The sequence below is a fragment of the Halyomorpha halys genome, unplaced genomic scaffold, assembly GCF_000696795.3.
Source record: "Halyomorpha halys isolate HHAL.00 unplaced genomic scaffold, Hhal_1.1 Scaffold30.1, whole genome shotgun sequence".
Lineage (NCBI taxonomy): Eukaryota > Metazoa > Arthropoda > Insecta > Hemiptera > Pentatomidae > Halyomorpha > Halyomorpha halys.
In genome coordinates this window covers 1,594,656-1,614,817 of record NW_027110126.1, presented here as the reverse complement: position 1 = coordinate 1,614,817, position 20,162 = coordinate 1,594,656, and the positions used below count along the sequence as shown (strand labels likewise).

The window sequence follows — 20,162 nt, the reverse complement described above, 5'->3', positions numbered from 1 at the left end:
TAAAATGAATAATTTTACAAAATAGAATTAATAAAATGAAGTGATGAGAGAAGCGGGAAATAAAATGTATACATAGGTAATTGAAAAAGTGGGAAAATAACATAATTAAGGAAATGAAGTTGTATAATGCAAAGAAGTATGAACATATTAGTTATTAATAATTTAAAAATTGAAATATGGAAAGAAAAAGAAAATTGGGAGGAAGAAAATATTTGTAACAATAATAATTGATAAAGAGGCAAAATATAAGTAAAGTATACCATAAGAAATGAATAGAAAAAAAAACATTTTTTTTGAAAACACCAACTGCGTTAAGTGAATTGATCTTCATGGAGAATATTTTGAAAAACCAATCAATGAACGCAGTTTATAGTGAACATAACTTATAACGTGGGTAAGGAAAATGGAGAAAAGAAGGGGTGGCAAAATAAAGAAAAAAAAAGAATAAAATGAACCTGTTTACCTTGATTTTTGAGAAAAAATTTTGAGAACCTGTTTAGCTTATTTTTTTAATTATCAAAGCAAAGTGTTGCCTGTTTCTGTTACCGGTCACGTGGCCTCGTTAGAGCAATATAGAACGGTCAATTCTGAATTAAATATAGAATTGATGGGTCATTCGCAGTATAGCGCTAATTTGGTACCCAATGACTTCTTTTTGATCCCGCATATCATAAATAAATTACTTGGTCAATGATTGTCGATACCCGAAGAAGGGGTTGAGACATTCAAAACGTATGTTTTGGAGTTACTTCACTCGGAGAGGAAAAATCGCTTCGCAAATTGGTTCAAATGCATGCAAAAGTGAATTGATCTTCATGGAGAATATTTAGAAAAAACAATCAATGAACGCTGTTGTATTTATTGTAAGTTTCATCGTCTCCAACTAATTGTACTAAACCATCAGCAAACCCGAGAACGGATATTTTACCTTCCTCAGTAAATTCTTTTCGGTATGCATCATGTTTCTAATACCATATTCTTATAATAAATTAAATAAGATTAGATTAATTTTTATTAATATATCTTGTTTGAGAGTGGTTCAGTTTATTTAAAAACAAATTTGATCCTTTTTTCTCAACTTTATTCTTTTTAAAACCTTCCAACGTTTCGACCCTCGGGTCATTTTCAAGGATAGCTTTACTTTGTTGTCATTTTCTCTTTTAAAATTCTTAAAAATGCCGCAGAGTCCTAACCTGTTGAAGGTAGGTTCTGTTTAAAGTTTGCAAATGTAAATAAAAGAAAGAAGAGAATTGGTTAATACAAGTTTTAAATTTAAGAAAGAGTTGTATAGAAGAAGTTATAGATGGGAAAAAGCCGGCATTTTAAGAATTTTAAAAGAGAAAATGACAACAAAGTAAAGGTATCATTGAAAATGACCTGAGGGTCGAAACGTTGGAAGATTTTAAAAAGAATAAAGTTGAGAAAAAAGGATCAAATTTGTTTTTAATTAAATAAGATTGTTGAAAGAGAATCTAAATTTTTTTTTATCCCCGATCGAACCTCAAAACCGATTCGAAGTTAATTTAACGTTTGGTCGTGGAAATTTTTGATCAATCCAATTATAATCATTTTCGAAGGGTCCGGTCTATTATGCTCTGTATTATATAGTCTGGAATTGAATGTAAAGAATTATTTATTTAAGTTATTCACCATAAATAATTAGTTGGATTCTTTCTCGCTTGTTAGCCAAGCGATCAAACTACAGTTTGCATCTAGGATTTGAATCAACAGCCAGGAAAGTTTATTTATCATTTGCCTCTTTCCTTATTATTAGCATCACGAACTCTCCCTCTACTTTAATAATAATATAAAATAATGAGCTCTCTTAAATACAATTTGTTGTATACTGAAGAATGTACAGAATAATCATATTTACAAATGACAGTCTTGGAATCAAGATCACTGCTTTATGATACTAAGAACAGCAGCTACTAATTACTAAGAATCATTTGGAAAGTAACATTTTTTATTAAATCTAAAATTAAATTCTTTTGATATTATAATATCTAATGTTAGGATAAACAGTGTGAATCATTCTAGCTATGGGACTAATTGAATTTAACAAATCAATCTGTATTAATTTTACCTCACTATATAACATATATATTAATTAAACCTGCTACGTAGTTAACATATGTACTGATGTATTACAATTGTGGCAGATGGCCAAGTAATCGTTAATTGCTGTCAATACGTCATTGCCATATTCATTGAAATTTAATAAAATGAATATTTGTTGTTTGTCAGTCATAGCCAGTATTTATTCTAATTCTACCTGCGGAAAATGGTCCTTCAATTTTTAGCTGGTTACATGGTATCAAATATCGATATTTGAGTTATGCATAAGCTTTTAGAAATAAATTTAATAGTATTTTATTATGAACTATGATATTAATAGATCACGGTGTATTAGTTCAGGAGCAGTTATTATACAAATTGGCTGATTTGCGATATAATAATAATTCTTCCTACAAAAGGCTAAAACCGAAAACTATACCTCAGTCAAAAATATATTTGAAATCCAAATTAAAAATTATAATAATAATGCTGAATGAACCCGAATATTCGATGCTGACACCAACACACATTTTGCTACATATCAGGTCTACTGAAAAGTTAATTTAGAATAAAACAGAATAATAATTATTTCATATCTTGAATAAACTTTATTGAAAAATAAATCGCCATCATAATTAGCGTGATGGCAATTAAAAAAAAAATTCCTTATTCCTAGCGGTGAAGAATAGAAGCAGTCCTTGTCTGATTTCTTCCATTTTAATTTTTTTAAAGGAATAAAACAAGTTGAGGGTGCTTGGTTCATGATGTATGGTGGACAGAATTTACTGATCTAACTCAGGGAGTTTCTGACGGATATCTGGCATGGCATTGTCTTGTGCAGTATGATGTCTTTCCAACTTATTATCTTCAGCCTCTTTTCATGGTGTGCTATTTTTAAACTATCCTTTTTCTGACACTGCCTCTCAGAATTTAGCTTTTCATTTGGTTTTAACAGCTCAAAGTGTATTGGTCTTTGATCGTCCCTCCATAACACAACATTCTCTTCCTCAGACTTAACTTCGATATGGAGGTAGAGGAGGCAGTTTTTCCGGGACCCTTTTCCTTATAATTTTCTCGTAAGTAATCAACTTTTCACCCCGTAAGGCATCCGTTCCAAGAAGAATCCCACTTCGTTCCGTGCAATTAGAGAGGTGTCATGCAATGATATGGCACATATCTCGAACAGTTCCACACCAATGCTAGTCACCGAATATGTTCCGAACTGGTTTGTCAAGTTGAGTCAAGCCTTTCTGCCATCTCCGATGTTGTCAAAAAAGATTTTGCTCTAACATGATCTTGAATATTCTATTCTTAGAAACGGGCAGAACACTCCGGTAGATCTAATACATATGCCCATTCACTAAAAAAATCCAGACTCCATTCGGACTATGTATATGAATAATAAAAATAAATAGATAAAATAAAAAACAGGCACTAGTCACTTCACACTCTTATGTTTATATATAAGCCATATTTATACTATTGACCTGAGGATCCCTGAGCCCCACGTGTGTGGGGTAAAGCAGGGCTCTTTGAGATCCCAGCGCATCCCTCTCACCGCGTCACTGGTAATTTAAAGATGGTTAGTTCTGATATTAGATTTCACTTACCTGATTCTTGTCGTAGAAACATCTGATACATGATTACATAAAATTTTTTCTTACCTGTGACTACATTGTGCAGGTACAGGCCCTCAATGAACATCCACATAAACATTGCAGTTCTGGCGTACTCTAATAGGACATATGATGCTTCGCAAAGGATTGGCTGAAATAAAATAAAAATAACTTAAACATTATATGTTCATGCATTTCTTTTAACTATACAATTTATTACTATCAGTAAAAAATATGTGCTAAATAAAATTGGCACGAACGATAGTGCTCATTCATCATATGCTGTTGTAAATAGAATAAAAATATCGATTTTTCTTCCAGTTCCTTTTCAATTCAACATTTAAAGATGACATCACCATTATACGAGTCATTCTTTGTTGGTATCACCAAACCAATCTTTACTCCCACTGTGGTTTGATGAGGGCGGCATCCAGTAGGCAGCCATCATGGCTTGGTAAAAGGACCAATGAGCTAAAAGCACCAATATCAAGACCAATGAATGGTCGGAGTACTACCTGATGATGTAAGGTTTTATTAAATACATATGGCGAAATTAATCGGTTTCTCACTAGGCGAATATTTTAATTTGTATATTTTAAATATTTGACTTTTAAGTTGTTCCATAAATAATGGAATTAGTTCTGCTAGGTTTTAAGAAGTTGGCATAGATACTTATTTTAGAGTTAATTTTTATATTTTATGTAACTATATTTGAATTATAGGAATATTAGATTTTTTCGTCTAAAACAGAATACCAAAGGGCGAAGACTATTTTTGAGTTTAAGTATACAAAAAGGCCATTGTAGGCTCAAATAGATTAATTTATTGACCTTGCCAAATTTTTGCTCATTCAGGCAATATTGGGGCAATATTGTGCTACTGAAAAAATACACATCATGTAGTAAAATGACTTACCATTCAGACACTAGATATAACAATTAAAAAAGCAAAAGGTATCCAAAAATAATTGGTGCTCAACTCCAATCACCATCTTGTTTTCAGATGCCTAGGAGGATTATTAGGTAATGAAGGAGAAGCCGGGTTAGAAACAAGTGGATTTGGGTGGTTGAGAAGTTTTTCATGGAAGGAATGGTATCTGGTTCTGGCCAAATCGGCAACATTGAGGTCCTGATAGATGACTTATTTGTGACAAAGTAAGGAGCATTAAGGATTTTACGAAGGATTTTGGACTGTAAAGATTGGATTCGGGAGGAATTTGATGGTTTAGTGGAGCCCCAAAGCTCAACTCCGTATGTCCAGATAGGCCTTATAATAGTCATGGAGATCAGTCTTTTGTAATGGATTGGCAATTTAGACCGTTTGTATAGTAAATGTAGTAATAGTCGGAATCGACGAGCAGCCTTTTTAGCCTTGTTTGAGGATTCCATGTCAGTCGTTTGTCCAGATGTAGTCCTAAGTAACGGATCTGTTCTACAGGAATAAGAGGGTGTATTATTAAAGGATACTGTAGGGCAAGAAGTCATGGGCTTACGACGAAGGGTAAATGTGATTTGGTGGGATTTATTTGAATTAATTTTAATCCTCCAGTTTTGGTACCATTATTCAAGGGTGGTGATGTGGGTTTGGGATACAATGGAAGGATCATTATCATTCGAATTTAAATTAGGATTTCTAAAATGTTTTATTGATTTGATGAGTACTATATCGGCAAATAATAAATACCAACCTAAAAAAACATAATTGTTTATTTAAAATACCTATTGTTTCGGAAAAGAAGTCATTGAGGTCTTTGGAATCAGTTTTAAAATTTACAACCCTATTTAAATTTTTTGGAATATGTCTTGTATCTGACTGGCAGGTCCTTTAACTATATGATGTGTGTTTTTTCAGTTATACAATGACAGCTCTTATGTCACCTGAATGTGCGAAAATTTGGTACGATCAATAAACTAATCTATTCGAGACTAAAATGGCCTTTTTGTGTACTTAAATTAGAATTTTATATTCAAGCCGATGTTATTCCTCTGTCGGACATAAAGACTCAGTAAATTTCGAATACTAGAGATGTATGTTGACTAGCAGTTGTTGACCATTTTCTGTGTGGAGTACATTTTTAAATCATACTTTTCATCAGTTTTATTTATTAATCCATTTGATAGAAAATTTTATTATCCGTGGAACAGAGTTGGTAAATAAATAAAAAGACTTTTAATAAATGTTTTCGAACTCTAAATTAATGAAAGGCCTTAAATCATATTTTTGTATCCATGGATCACTTTGTCGGTGTATGGAGTAAAAGTTTTGAAATAACTTAAAATCTATATTGCCGATTTCGCATTTAACAGAATGTGATGTCCCGGCAAGAATGGAAAATTTAAACACACAAATATTATTTTAATGCAAAATAAATAAATTTCTGAAAACCGTTTTAATTGTTTTTGGAAACACATTAAATCATTAGGGTATATCTGAGTGGTTAAAAATATATAAAAGAAGAATAAAATGATTTACTCTTACCGTGTTGTCAATTCCTTGCGTTTTGGTGGTTTTTGACCTGATAATAGCTTGATCAATGTAGAGTGTTAGTCGTATCACTACTTGGGCCACCATTGCCACGAACAGGTTCTTGTGGATCTTAGTCCTATTATTTCTTAATACTCTGAAGAAAAAAAAATTATTGAATATACGATAAAAAAAACTTTTTATTCTGTATTCAAAATGATATATCTGTTTAAATAAATATATATAATATATAGTTTATAATAAATGTATATAATATATAAACATAAAATACAGGGTGTCTACCGGATCTGGAATACCTGGAATAATCAAGGAATTTTCGAACCAGGAAAAGTCAGGGAATTTAATGAAAAAATAGCAGAGGTCTGGGAATTTCACCAGCAAAAGAACCCAAACGCGAATTTCTTTTCGTTGAAGATAATCATTATTTGTCACAATAAGTCTAAATAATATTGATATAAACTGAAGTAAACATGTGACTGACACGTCAGACGTATTTGGATGTTTTCTTCGATCATGATGAACAATTATCGTAATTATATATATAAATAGTTGACCGTATAATTTCAAATTATGGAGAAGATGGCCAGGGTTGCGGTCAATAGAGAAACAAAAATAGTAAACAATTATTTATTTTCCGACATTTTGCCCCACTTTGTAGAGCGTTATCATGGCTATTCAAGTTGATAGCTTTAGTGACCTTTTGAAAAGTCATATATTATCTTCCTATTATAACAATTTCGATAACCTGAAAAACTCGGAAAAAAGAGGAAATTCCATAAAAAGCTTTGGTTGATGTCCTGAATACAACATATTATTGTTGCAAAAATTATGTCTAGGTAACAACCTCCTCTAGTTGTCCTAATACTGTGTAGCAAAAAAACATTTTGAACATATAGCATCCTAGTTAAACATGGTTTTACTCTAGTTGATTACATTATTTCGGAGGAATTTTGGTCTTTCACGTCTTCTGCTCCTCTGCAGTACCTCTTCCATGGTCTTCCTTGGTATATAATTATCACTTATGCAAGGTATCTGTCTAGCCTATCTTAGCATTTCCATAGGGGTGAAATGGACGGGATTTAGTTCCTTGTACACCTTAGAGCTGTGGCTCTAAGTTGGTTTTTCGTCTTTATACCTGGTCAATGCCGACTTACTCAAAATTGATCCAACTATTTCTGTCTCATGAATCAGAAAGTAATGCATGTTAATCCAATTTGGAAATGGCCAACGTTTTCGAGCCATATCCATATCATGACTGGTCGATAATATGGATATGAATGTATTAAGATTGTTGTTGACCTGTTTATAATCTTCCTTTGGTATCGCAGTTTCTGTTTTCGCTTTCTTTTGCACTGTCTTAGGGAACAATTGATTATCAGGTAAAGCCTGTTCCATCGTACACCAAAGGAGCCTGTATATCTAAATATAAGAGCTGGAAATATTTGCCCTATCTGTTTGCACACCCATCGCGCGGGCTCACTCAAAGCCTTTTTAAGGTTCAGATTGAACAGAAGGCAAGCCATGGCATCACCCTCCCTCATTCTTCTCCTAGAAATAATGTGTGGGCTGAGACCAGTCTTTTACTTAATCATACACTTAGCTCCTCTCATTGTGGTTTTTCAGGAATACTTAGTTTTTAGCGGAATACGCTCTTCCATGGTAGAAAATTATGTTTGAATTTATATTAAATATTTAGATTATCTCTCTAGGAAGTCTGGTGAGTCAATTCTTTTAAAATTTTTTAAGGTTAATCACTTCCATCATTTGAAATAAATTATTATTTATTTATTCATGACAATTGTACAATTGGTCCCGAAACACCACTGTCCCATATTCATGCACTATAAAAACCTCATGATTTCCCATATGAAATCATGAGGTTATTATAGTGCATGAATATGGGACAGTGGTCCCGAAACGTTGTACAATTGTCATGAATAAATAAATAATAATTTATTTCAAATGATGGAAGTGATTAACCTCAAAAAATTAAAAAAAAATTAAATATTTAATGCCTGGTCCAATTGGTATAATAAAAGATAAATTAGGAATGCTCTTTATTGGTCAAATTAACATGGTTTATTCCAGAAAAAATACTACCAAGTTACACGATAACTATGAATAAACTATTGAACTTTTTCAGCCAAAAAACACACACATTATTAAATCATATGGTAAGAGGTTAAAAATGGGGTTGCCACTAAAACGAAAAAAAAACATAAAATGAGTTATAAATAAAAATGGGTTTAGATGAAATTCATGAGAGAAATAAAAATATTGATAATAATTGCAACATTGGCAAACCCATTTCAGTCTTTTCGCTCACGGCGACTATTGCCGTTGAAACCATTAACAAGCTTGCCATCACTGATATAACTAAGAAAATTTTATGAATTATGTTAACAATGGGAATAATAATTAATAGCAGATACCTGAAATGAGAGAAAATGGCGAGTGATACAATCAAAGCCGCCAGAGAAACGCTGAAGCCTACTATTTCCAGCGTTCGTGTTCGTTGTGCTATTGAAATTTTCATCTAAAAATAATAAATGCACAGATCTCAGTAAAACAATAAAGGCTTTTGTAAATCAATATAATAATATCAGTGCTTTGTTTTATTTAATGTATGCTCTGAGGATATCATGATGATTTATGTACTAATAAATAAAATAAAACTGATATACAGAGTAAGCAGTATATCAGGAATCTCAAGGAACCTTTTATCACTTAAGAATGATTTTCATTCATCATTCTTTCTAGATAAGGAGGTTTGGAATGACTTGTTTTATTTAGGGAGGGCTCTGCTAAGAGAGTTGGAAATGTATCGTTTTTAATTTAGAGGTGAAAATATTAATAAAAAAATACATATTTAGTTTTTATATTTATAAACTTTTATTTTTGAAAACAATACAAAACTTGTATCTTAAAAAAATATTGGTGTATTGGTATATATCTGAATGCTACAAGGTTTAAGGTGTTTCTCTTACATAATTTGCTTCCACATTTTGGGTACTTTTAAACATTTGGTTATCGTACAAAACGTTAGATAGAACTGAAAAACAAAAAGAAGAATGGAAGAAGTACAAATGTTTGTATACAAACCTATCAAAACCTGATAAATTGTCCAACTTTTATTGACTATTGTTCCACTAAGGCCCAAGTATGGAAGTCTTAAAAAAAAAAAAAAACCTAAAAATTCAAATCTTAATTAGAAAAGTTTTTGCTGTATGTTGTAAATATCAACCCATTACAATATTTTTCCATCCTTTTAGTGACGGGAAAGTAAGAAGTAAAATTATTTTTAGAGAAAATTTCATTAATCAGTTTATTTTGTGATATATGGTAGTCTTCGAGGTTATTTTTAAATTTCAGTAGTGAAGTCATATTTTTATTTAATACTCCTTAACATATATCTATTTTTGAGATCTGAGAAGAGCTTGTGGCTTATCTAATCATATAACCTACAAGATAATAGAAAAACCATATCTAATGATTTTTTTTATCTAATTTTATGCACATAAATATTTTTATTTATTAATTTTTTAATGCTGGAAGATTGAACATTTTTATTACTTTGTTTACTAAGCTGGATTGTTGGGTTAGGATAAGGAAACTATAAAACTAGATACAACTACATTGATAAACTCTCGTAAGAAACTGGGTTTCGAAATAAATACAGATAAATGAAAGTAGAAAGTAGTAACGGGAGTAATTTCATTGATATAGATATAGGAGGAAATACATTTGAACAGATAGATAGGTAGGTTCAAGTATTTAGGTTGTACGGTAAATAGAAAAAACGAAATTGGTGAGGAAAGTGAGATTAAAGGCGGGAAATCTTTGTTATTTTTCAACCTCGAAATTGCTGAGCTCGTACCCTCTGTCAAAAACTTATAATTTACAAAAATATTTTCCTTTCCACAGAAAAACGTAGCCTCTTACACTTAGGGAGGAACAGTGCCTTCAGGATTTTGTAAATAAAGTATTACATGAAATATTCTGATTGAAAATGGATGAATTTACTGGAGAATTTAGAACGCTAATGTGAATAAAACATAATATGGGACTATAAGGTAATGGGGCTTAGTAACGAACTGATCCCTAAAATGTTAATAACTGCGTAATGCTAATAATATATGCTAATAGTAAAATGCTAATAATTCTCTGAACCGATGAGAAAACGTCCGAAGGGGTTGACCGAAACATTGATGGGAGGATTGTCCAGGAGTGATTTAGTAGAACTGGTTTTGGAGGGTCATCATTGAACGAATGTATGTAGAGAACGATTGGTGGTTTCGGCATTGAACCTTCGGGTTCATTACTATTTTGGATACTGAATTAAAGGGTTAAAATCAATTTATAGCTTAGTGAATTGTATAACGATTATTATTCCTTATCTGAAACCGGTGATGTTAGGCAGCCACTATTTTTTCTCAGCTCGAGAATTTTTTTGTTATTCATAATAAAAAAATCACTCTTGTTAATTATGAGTAACTTATTTTGTTTTAGTTAAATAATCAATTATGTCTTCATATTTTAAGAGTTATATTAAGCGTCTTTGGTTATCAAAATATTTAGGTATATATATAATTATTGTTATTGATAATTATATGTTTTGACTGTTGAACAATCATCTTTCTCGATATAAATAAAAAATCAAAATAAATTAGATAATTTGTTTAAACACTTAAATATTAATAAATGAATATAATAGTGATCTAAACGATAAACTATTATATTATAGCAATATCAATCATTCACTTATAGCTGTACCAAGCTGATATTGGCAATCTCTGGAAAATAATTTACCATGATTAGAGAATCCTATCGTTTATTAGATTCCGTGCGCATTCAATAAGATTTATCTTTACTCAGCCATTTCTACGGACATTTAGGAATGATTTTGATATTTTCCGTCCTATTTCTTTATAAAGGGACTTTGATTTAAATTATTCATAGCTACCTCTGGTGATGATCCCGAATACAATTTTCGATAAAGTTGAAGCATCTCCGGGCCGTAGCAGGTGGTGTAGTTGGTCCAACCTACTTCTCCTTCTCCTTCCCATCGCCCGCTTTCTAAGCATTTCTTCCAGACGAATCCTACAACAGCCATTAACCAATTAATTATATTTATGAATCTGCTAATATATATAATTAATCTATTTAATTATTATTAAATTTGAATAGTATTTAAATTCTTAAATCATCATAGCATACGGTGAGTATTTTAATGATTTAATTCATTGTTAAATGTATTTTTTTAATCATTGAAGATTAGAATTAAATAATATTCTCCTATGGAGATCTTTCAAGAGGCCAATTTACCTAGAACCTAATTAACTAACCAATCGGCCCTGACATATGATTGGGCCAGAACTTACTCAATTTCCAAGTATGATGAGGTCGGTACCCTAATTCGTGAATGTTTTACGGTCCTTCTAGTGGATTATGCATTGGCCAAGTTTGGAGGAGATGGGCTGAGAATATAAAGATAGGCAAGCAATGTTATGGAATTCATCAGATTAGGAAAACTAGACTGGTCGAAAAAAATATTATTGAATAAAACCAGTTATTGAAAGATATTTGGGTAGAAGGCCTTTAATATGTTTTAATTCCACTCAATTTATCCTCTTACCTTACATAATCTATTGGTCAGAACTAATTTTGGGAACATTGTAGTTAACTGCATCTTTGAATATTTTGGGGAGGGAAGAGGGAGAGGAAGTTGCAAAATCAAGTGTTGGGGAGAGTTAAAAATTATTGTGGATGTTACTTTAAAATAATTGCATTAACTTCTCCTAATACTAATATAAAATTAAATGAACTGAAAAAGCGATTACAGCGCTCTCAGCAATAACAAATTATAAGTAAGAGTACTTAGAGTTAATGTTAATGTGTGGCGCGATTGTAACATACGACGAGTTAAATGAACATTGATAAAAAAAAAAGTTTTCAAATTTAAAAATAATTTTGACGTAAAATTTTAAATAATAGAAATTAAAATTAATGGTAGTGATCTGTAGATGCCGTAAATTGAGAAAACTATCAAGTATGTACGATAATGTACCCAAGTCGAGTCAAAGAAAAAAACGATTCATGGTTTAAGTAGAGGTTGGCGAACCTCTTTTTGGTGACAAAAAAACAACTTACATTATATTTTAAAGAATTATATTCCCCAGTTGCAGCTTGAAGACCGCTTTTCTGATAATTGTCCACCAAATGAATGTTTTTCTTATGGGAAAATCCTGAAGAAAGGTCAGTGGAAGTCTAATGTTATTCAAGATCAGTGTTCCTACTATAAATAGGATACTGGTGCTATTGCAGAGGAAGTAAACAGTTTTGCGAAGATTAAAAAGTTGGTCATGAAAAAGTAAATGTCTCTGATATACTGGGTGAAAAAAAAGGTAAAGAAACTGTTTTATCGGAGGCAGAAGATGATCAAGATGGTCCCGGAAGTGATAACTATAAAGTATAGGATTCATGAATACCTCAAGGGTTTTTGAAACCTTACTGGTTCATAATGAACTTCTACGGATTTAAGGATTATTATATGATTTGAGCAGGGAAAAGGCGAATCTTGGGGGTGGATGAGCCACTAGGTCTTAGGCGAGCTGAGCCTGGAGGCCTGGGAGCTGAGTCCAAAGGTCTATGGGTGTCACCCACGTTTCGGCCCGTCAAGCCATTTTCAGGTACAAAACCTGTCTTTTTTTTTTTGTAATTGAAAAATAAAGTAATTAATTCATATTTTTATTATGACATTAAGTTATATTAGTATTAAAATTTGCACATAATCTAATTTCTGTTGGAAGAAGATCGTATGTAGTAGATTGTAGGAAGTTAGTCCGGATGCCGGTCATAAAAGTATCAAAATAGTAAAAGAACAATATTTATTGTTAACCAACGTTTCGCCCCACTTCATTAGGGCTAAATGAAAAAAAAAACAAGATCCAAACATTTTAGAATTAACAAAACATTAAAATAGAAACATTTAAAAACGATTGTTATGATTATAAAGTGTATAAAAAGAAATAATAAGAACAATATAAGGAAGTGGATTGGAAAAAAGTTACTAATAAATATAAAAAGGTGTGATAGAAGTCCTGAATATATATCTAGACAAATAGATTGTAGGAGTCTATTCATAAAAATTAGTCATAGATATGTTAAAGAGGTAGGTGTAAAAGGTAGAATAGATAGATGAAGTAGATATGGTATAGTAATATGTAAAAGGGAGATATTAAGAAAATTGATAAAGATATAGAATAAACATAGGGATAATCACCTGTTTGATTAAAACACAGAGAAAAGGAGAACACAATTATCTAATTTTTTGCTTGACTCTATCGTAAAATTTCTATCTATCGGTTATGCAGTCATAAAATGAATATCATTTACAATTAAAAACCTTGACTATAAAATTAATCAATGCACTTATTTTTATGGTTATGTTTGTAATATATCCTGAGTCCTTGCAGATTTTTTTCCCAAAGATGGATCGACAGGCAGAAACATTGTTAAATCATAAATTCAATTTCGGTGAAGTAATAATGGCCCAAAGTTAAATTAATATACCTGACTTCACCTTCATTCAACTGATAATTGGAATGATAATATTTTAATGAGATTTTCCTAAAGACTTGGTCCAATTAAATAAACTATGCAGAGGGTTCATTATCAAAGATGCCAAAGGGAAGGATAATGTTTCAACACACTACAGGTCGATGTTTCAAGACTAATTAGGCCACAGAACTTGTAGTTTTAAGGTACGAGCCAAAGTATTTACTACTGAAAATGAATATATGAATTTGTTTATTTTGGTTAAGGCGCACAGTTGGTTAAAATGCCAAATTGTTAAAAAAAACAAAAAAAAAAACCTAAGATTTTTTTCTTATCAATGCTGAATCAAAACGTTGCTTATAAATATAATGCTTAGACAACACCGTTGCCATGTTATAAGTAAATATAAAACTTAATATAAATTTGAATAACAAAACTGAAAAATACTAGAATTTTAAACACATGTATTCTATATTTTCCAAAAACTTAAAAATTATAATTTACAAAATTATTATCCTTCCTACTGTTCTTTATGGATGCGAGACGTGGCCTCTTGCACTAAAAGGTGGACAGCGCTTTAAGGTTTCAAAAATAAAGTACTACGTAAAATATTTAGACCGAAAAAGAATGAATTTACATGAGATTACTCAAAGCTGAATTAAGGGAGCTACACCCGGTCAATATAATTCAAGGTAAAGCATTATGGCGTATAAGATGGGCGTGCAAGGTTGTAGGGCTTAGTAACGAGTGGATCCCCTAAAATGTTGATAAACACTGAACTGACGGCTAAACGTCTGAGGGGTAGAGCGAAACGTAGAAGGGAGGATTGCGTATGATGATATGAGGATTGATTTATTAGAATTGAGTTTGGAGGGGCATTACTGGAAGGATGTATGTAGAGAGCGATTGTACGTATCGGCATTGAACCTTTGAGTTCGTTAGGTCTTCATTATTATTATTATTATTCTATATTTACATAACTTTTTAATTGCGATCGTAGCTCCATTTACTATTGTTATTGCATATTATTTGTTTTTGTCCCCTAAATTATTCACCTCATGCGAAATTATGTATTAAGTAGTTCAGTAGGAACATTCATATTTATTAATTTACCAGTATGTTTTTATCTGATATAAAAAAATATTTAGTTTATTTAAGAAATTTTATTTATTTATGTTTCCTCCATCCCTTAATGTCAGAATGCTGATCTCGGAAAATATAATTTTCTCAAAATAAACATATAACCACAGATTAACCTATTCCCATGTTAACGGGGCTTTAGATAGTTTTAGGCTTTCATTGGTGACAAACACTAAACCGCACAAAATATTGACCTTTTTTTTTATATCCAAATTATTAGTAAGATTATTACAACAAACTTTAGCTACATATTACAAAAACGTTTTAAAAAAGAAAGTAACATGTTCTAAAAATAAATTCCAGAATTATTCCTCTGAGAAAGATTTTTTTTTTAATTTGAAACATTAGGTTTGGATCAACCTATCTTATAAATGTTGTTAAATTTTGAGAGATAATAATTTTTCATTGGAAAATAAGTCAAATTTAATTATGAATGTCCTGGCTTCAAACTAAGAACTATTTGAACTTTCCATGACTGAATCCTTCGTAACTAATAAAAGATAAAGAGGGAGGGGGGAAGTATCATACCAGAAATTTAAACAAAATACTCCAGAATCAGCAATCACTTAACTTTTTGTTTTATTCCAAAATAGACTGCTGAAATTTCGACAATCTTTCTGCTCTAAATTGATGCGAATATAAAGTAATTGTTTGAAAAAAAAACCCTGAGAATCTGCCCCAATCCCAACTAATTTTACGGCATTTTTTTTCTATGTAAATTTAACCGCATTGTTCGAACGTATGTTTTTGATTTTATACGATGAGTTCCTTTGCACATCATTAATTTATATAATAATAAAAGCCTTCATCTATTAGTATGTTATAAGACTCTTTGTTATGAGATTAGTGCTTACACATTTAAAACATTTGATTTGTAGATAAATATAAAAGGAGGTTTTACCTAGGTAGATTGAGTTATAAACTTTTATTAAGTAACCTCTTAGCTTTTCCACAGTTCATTGTAAATTGTTTTCCAGAATGGTCCTAAGAACAATGGCTTATGAAAAGTGGTCCTTATTAAGAAATGGCTGGAATATAATTGCACTAATAGAAGTGAAAAGATGACTCTCACTTGGAGAGATGTATATCATTTTCCAGCTATCTCAAACTAAGAGACCACGCTATGTCTGAATAATAAAAAAGGGTTTTTCGCAGGGACAAAGCGGCAGCAATTAGTCCTGTGCTGTATAGTCTTCACAATAGCCTGATCGTTTCCTTCCCGAGTGGTTCCTCCCTCCGAATCCCCAGCCGACCAGCCCCTCTGTAAACAGGCAACGGGGAATTCTTTATTTTCTTTATTAATCCTTCCTGTAATTGCCTTTCATGTTCGATATGTATAATGCTAACTTGTGAATTTCAATTTTTAATGACCACTCTATAAAGCTTCAAAAGCTACAGCTTCAGTCATTTATTCAGAACATTTAGACAACTTTAATTACAGTAATTCTTTAAGTTGTGAGTATGGGCCTAATGAAAGAATTTCCAAATTAACACTAATTCAACAAGTAAGTTTTAGTGATGCAGTTGAATAGATAACACCTGAATAACCTGTGTTAATTTGCAAAAATTAATCTAGTGAAATTGCAAGTTAATCCAGAAGTAATTTAAACTGATTCCTTTCAATCAGACGTCGAAATGTTTAAAAAAGACGATGTTAAATGTATGATGGTAGCACTCCCTTGGGATGGGAAGGCCTAATATAGTATATTTTAAAAAATGGTGGCCGTTATTTCTGCCAATTACTCATAAAGTTGTATTAGTAATTTGGTGAAATACTAAAATTTAAAGGATTAAAAGGCGCAAATTATAGTTAAAACAAATATTTGTATGAAGGTAAACACTACCTTACAAGGAGAGTGCAAGGTCTTGGGGTCGCGGGTTTAGTTCAAATTTTGTAGGATGGTAAACTTAGTTTCTCTGTTGATGGAAATATATGGTTATAAGAGTATCTATTCAATAATGTTTTAGATATTTGCAATTGAAGATGCAAACACTACGTAATGGGTTTAGCGTAGCAGAAACGTATTGGTGTTCCTCGTCGAGTTGTTATTCTGTATTCTTATTAATTACTCTGTACTTATACGAATGATAATGACAAAACTCTTATAAGGTTTCTAGTAATTAAAGACAATTCATTTCCAATTTATTTAAACTTCATTATCTATCTTTTTATGTAAAAATAGACATCAAATAAAAATCAAGTTACTCACCCTCCCCGGACTCGGACCTAGGGATCCTTCGCAATCCTTTGCTGCTACACTTAACCCATTGCGTGTTATCGTTTGCTACAGAACTGAATTCAACGAGTGAATTGCATCTTCAATTGCAAATATCTATAATATTATTGAGTAGTGGCCCCCATAACCATGTATCTTCATCAACAGGGAAACTAAATCTATCATCTTACAAAACTTGAACTAAATCCGTGGCACCAAGACCTTGCACTCTCCTTGTTAGATTTTTATAACAAACTTTTTTTACCCGACTATTGTGTCCAATGCAATGCAGTAGTTTTATGTTTAAATCAGCAAAGCCATTTACAATGAATAAGTTACATGGTTTTCTTTTTTATTCAATAAAATGTTTAACCATTTTAAAAGTTTCCAATTTCGTTTTTCTATTTCTGAACTCCCATTTAAATAAATTTTTTTTGAAGAATAATTTATTTTTTCAACAGCTACAGTGGATTTTCTTTAAACAAATAAATAAGCTTTTTATCTGGTCTCAACAACAGTTCTTGACGAGTAGCTGTTGAAGCTCATTTTATTGAAGAAAAAATATATCATCTTGAAAATTAACTATCACTCGAAAAAATATTAAAACCTTTTTTAAAGTAGAGTAAATTTTCTAAAATTTGAAGCCTATAAAAATTCTACGTACAATATTTTCTGAAATATTGTTTTTCAAACAACTATACAAGTTGGTTAATAATAAGTTAGCACAAATTTTGGTGAAATGCATTTATTTTTACACGATTTTGATATAATTTAACATACATTAAGACCAAGTCATATCTTGAGAAAAGATCGTTATCTCAGAAAATATTTCACAGTTGTTGTATAGTATGTTGCTCCTTCATAAATATCCTTGTTTATTAATAAGAAATAAATAATCTAAGTGTTAGCTACACACGTACATTAGTAAAAATATCCCTGACAAAGGAATAGACCCTCTGGGATAGTTCCCACAATTTCACTTTGTTCTCAACAACCCTTCCAGAATTATGTAAGTTGTACCCCCCTGGTTCACAACCACCTAAGTATTGATTGAGCCAAACACCTTATAATATACAACATAGGAAGATTTACTCAAGACTTGGCTCTATCTATTCTAAATTTCTGGAAAGCTCCTTCATAAAATAGTGTGAACCAATTATCCTCGTTTTTTCTCTCCTCACCAACTATGATTGCTGATGGGACCTCCTTCTGTTGGAAATAAGAGCATTCTGATTCTGACTCTCCAATTCAAAAGAGAAGATAAATACATTTGTTGGAGTACACTCTATGAAAAAAGTTGTACATACTAGCTTGTAAGTAGAAGTGGTACATATGATGTCTTAGTTCCTGTTTGAGCCATTAACCATTAACCATTAACCATTAACCATCCCTAACCATCCCTTCATAGAAAGTAAATAACATTTATCTTCCACCACACTGTGGTTGAATTGTTACTGCTGTATAGATGTCTATTAGAGCTCAATTGGGAACTTTTTAGATACACTAGCAGTTTGTATTGATAATTACCTTAAGAATAGCAGTTTTCATGATATTCGTAAAAATACATTCACAAAATGTTGAGATCTCGTTTGGAAAAAAATATTAGTGTTTGAAAAACTATATCTCGGAAATATTGAATGTAAAGAGTTGTATCAGGGCTCTATTGGGATCTCATTAAATGCATTATAAAGAAGTTTATAATGATTATTTGCTTACGATTAGTGGTTTGCATGAAATCTACTCAAATAAATTCGCAAATGATGATTTTTAGCTATTTTGAAAAAAAAAAATTGATTATCTAATAATAATCTAGGGAATAATTAAACATAAATAGCTCCATTAGAACTCTAATTAAAGCTTTTTAAAGGTACACTAAAGTCATTTATAATGATATTTCAGTTACTTATAATACTTATAGTATTTCAGTTACTAAAATACTTAAAGTTACTGTTAATACTTATAGGAGTTGTTGAAAATAAACCTAAAATTATACGGCAGCCATTTTGAAAAATCTTTCATATTACGCTAACGGATCCTGAGGGAATGGTAAACTTTTTTACCAAAGTGTTTTTCAAACATTTTTACAATCCACGGAGAGAAATTTATTTAAATTTACATCTAGGCATAGCAAAATTTTAAGTTATTTTTACCAGACCGAAGGTTCGTTGGACATAAGTAGGTATAGTATTGGAATATTTGATGATATCAGACTAGGACCAAGTGAATCCAAAGGTTTAGGGCTGAATACCATCTGAATCTTTGCGTTCACCTAATTTTTATAATTATCATTATTACATTTATTTGTTGAATGTCTGCCATCGTGTGTTGATATTGATTTTTTAAACATAAATTACTAAGAACATCTAGCATCAACTTGTTTCCAAAGAAATGTTTTGTCTAAAATTACTTTGTCGAATTATTTTCAGTGTATTTTCGTTAGTTGAGGTGCTACAACATGGGAAAGACAGAAGTTAAAAAAATATTGAATTTTCATTTATTCCTGGAAAAGACAGCAAACAATCAGGCTAATGGTGAGGAAAAAACAGCAAGTAAATCGGCAGTATGGGTAGCTTTACGAGTAGAGATTTAAAAAAAAAAATAAAATCTTGTTAAAGCGTTGTTCGAACAATTTTTTGCTTCTGTGGTACAATTCTTTTATAATAATAATTTTTTTTTACGACAATCTATAGCAGGAGTAATGTTTGCTAACGCAAAACCATTTTAATTTTCTCATGCCTTTCTTATAATAGATAGTATTCTAGTGTGTAATTTTTTATTTTATTTTATTTTTATACCAGATCGGCCTGGTGGGCCTTATATGGTTGATATAACTTATATTATATATATTTTTTAACAGTTGAGTATGAGGGGTATAGTCATACAAATGACACCCCTAACTATATACAGTGTTCTTATTAAAAGAAAAAAAGTAATAAAATAAATAGATAAGAATAATGCTTCTTAATAAAAGAGGAAAGTAAAATTAATAACAAAAAATAATGATATGGTACACTTAAATAAAACAAACAATTGCCTTCTAATAGTAAAAAGAAACAAGTTGAATTTGAAAAAGGGAAGAGAGAAGAAAAGA

General features: G+C 31.1%; 1 protein-coding gene across 1 annotated transcript in view; it reads right to left on the bottom strand.

Annotated features, from left to right (window-relative positions):
- The window catches only part of Pdfr (Pigment-dispersing factor receptor), a gene marked incomplete in the record, with an annotated part of 376,134 nt that overhangs the window by 26,612 nt on the left and 329,360 nt on the right, over positions 1-20,162 (bottom strand). The window contains 4 exon segments of the mRNA XM_067048194.1: positions 3,723-3,825; positions 6,153-6,294; positions 8,591-8,694; positions 11,122-11,258. Coding sequence (XP_066904295.1) covers positions 3,723-3,825; positions 6,153-6,294; positions 8,591-8,694; positions 11,122-11,258 — 486 coding nt within the window.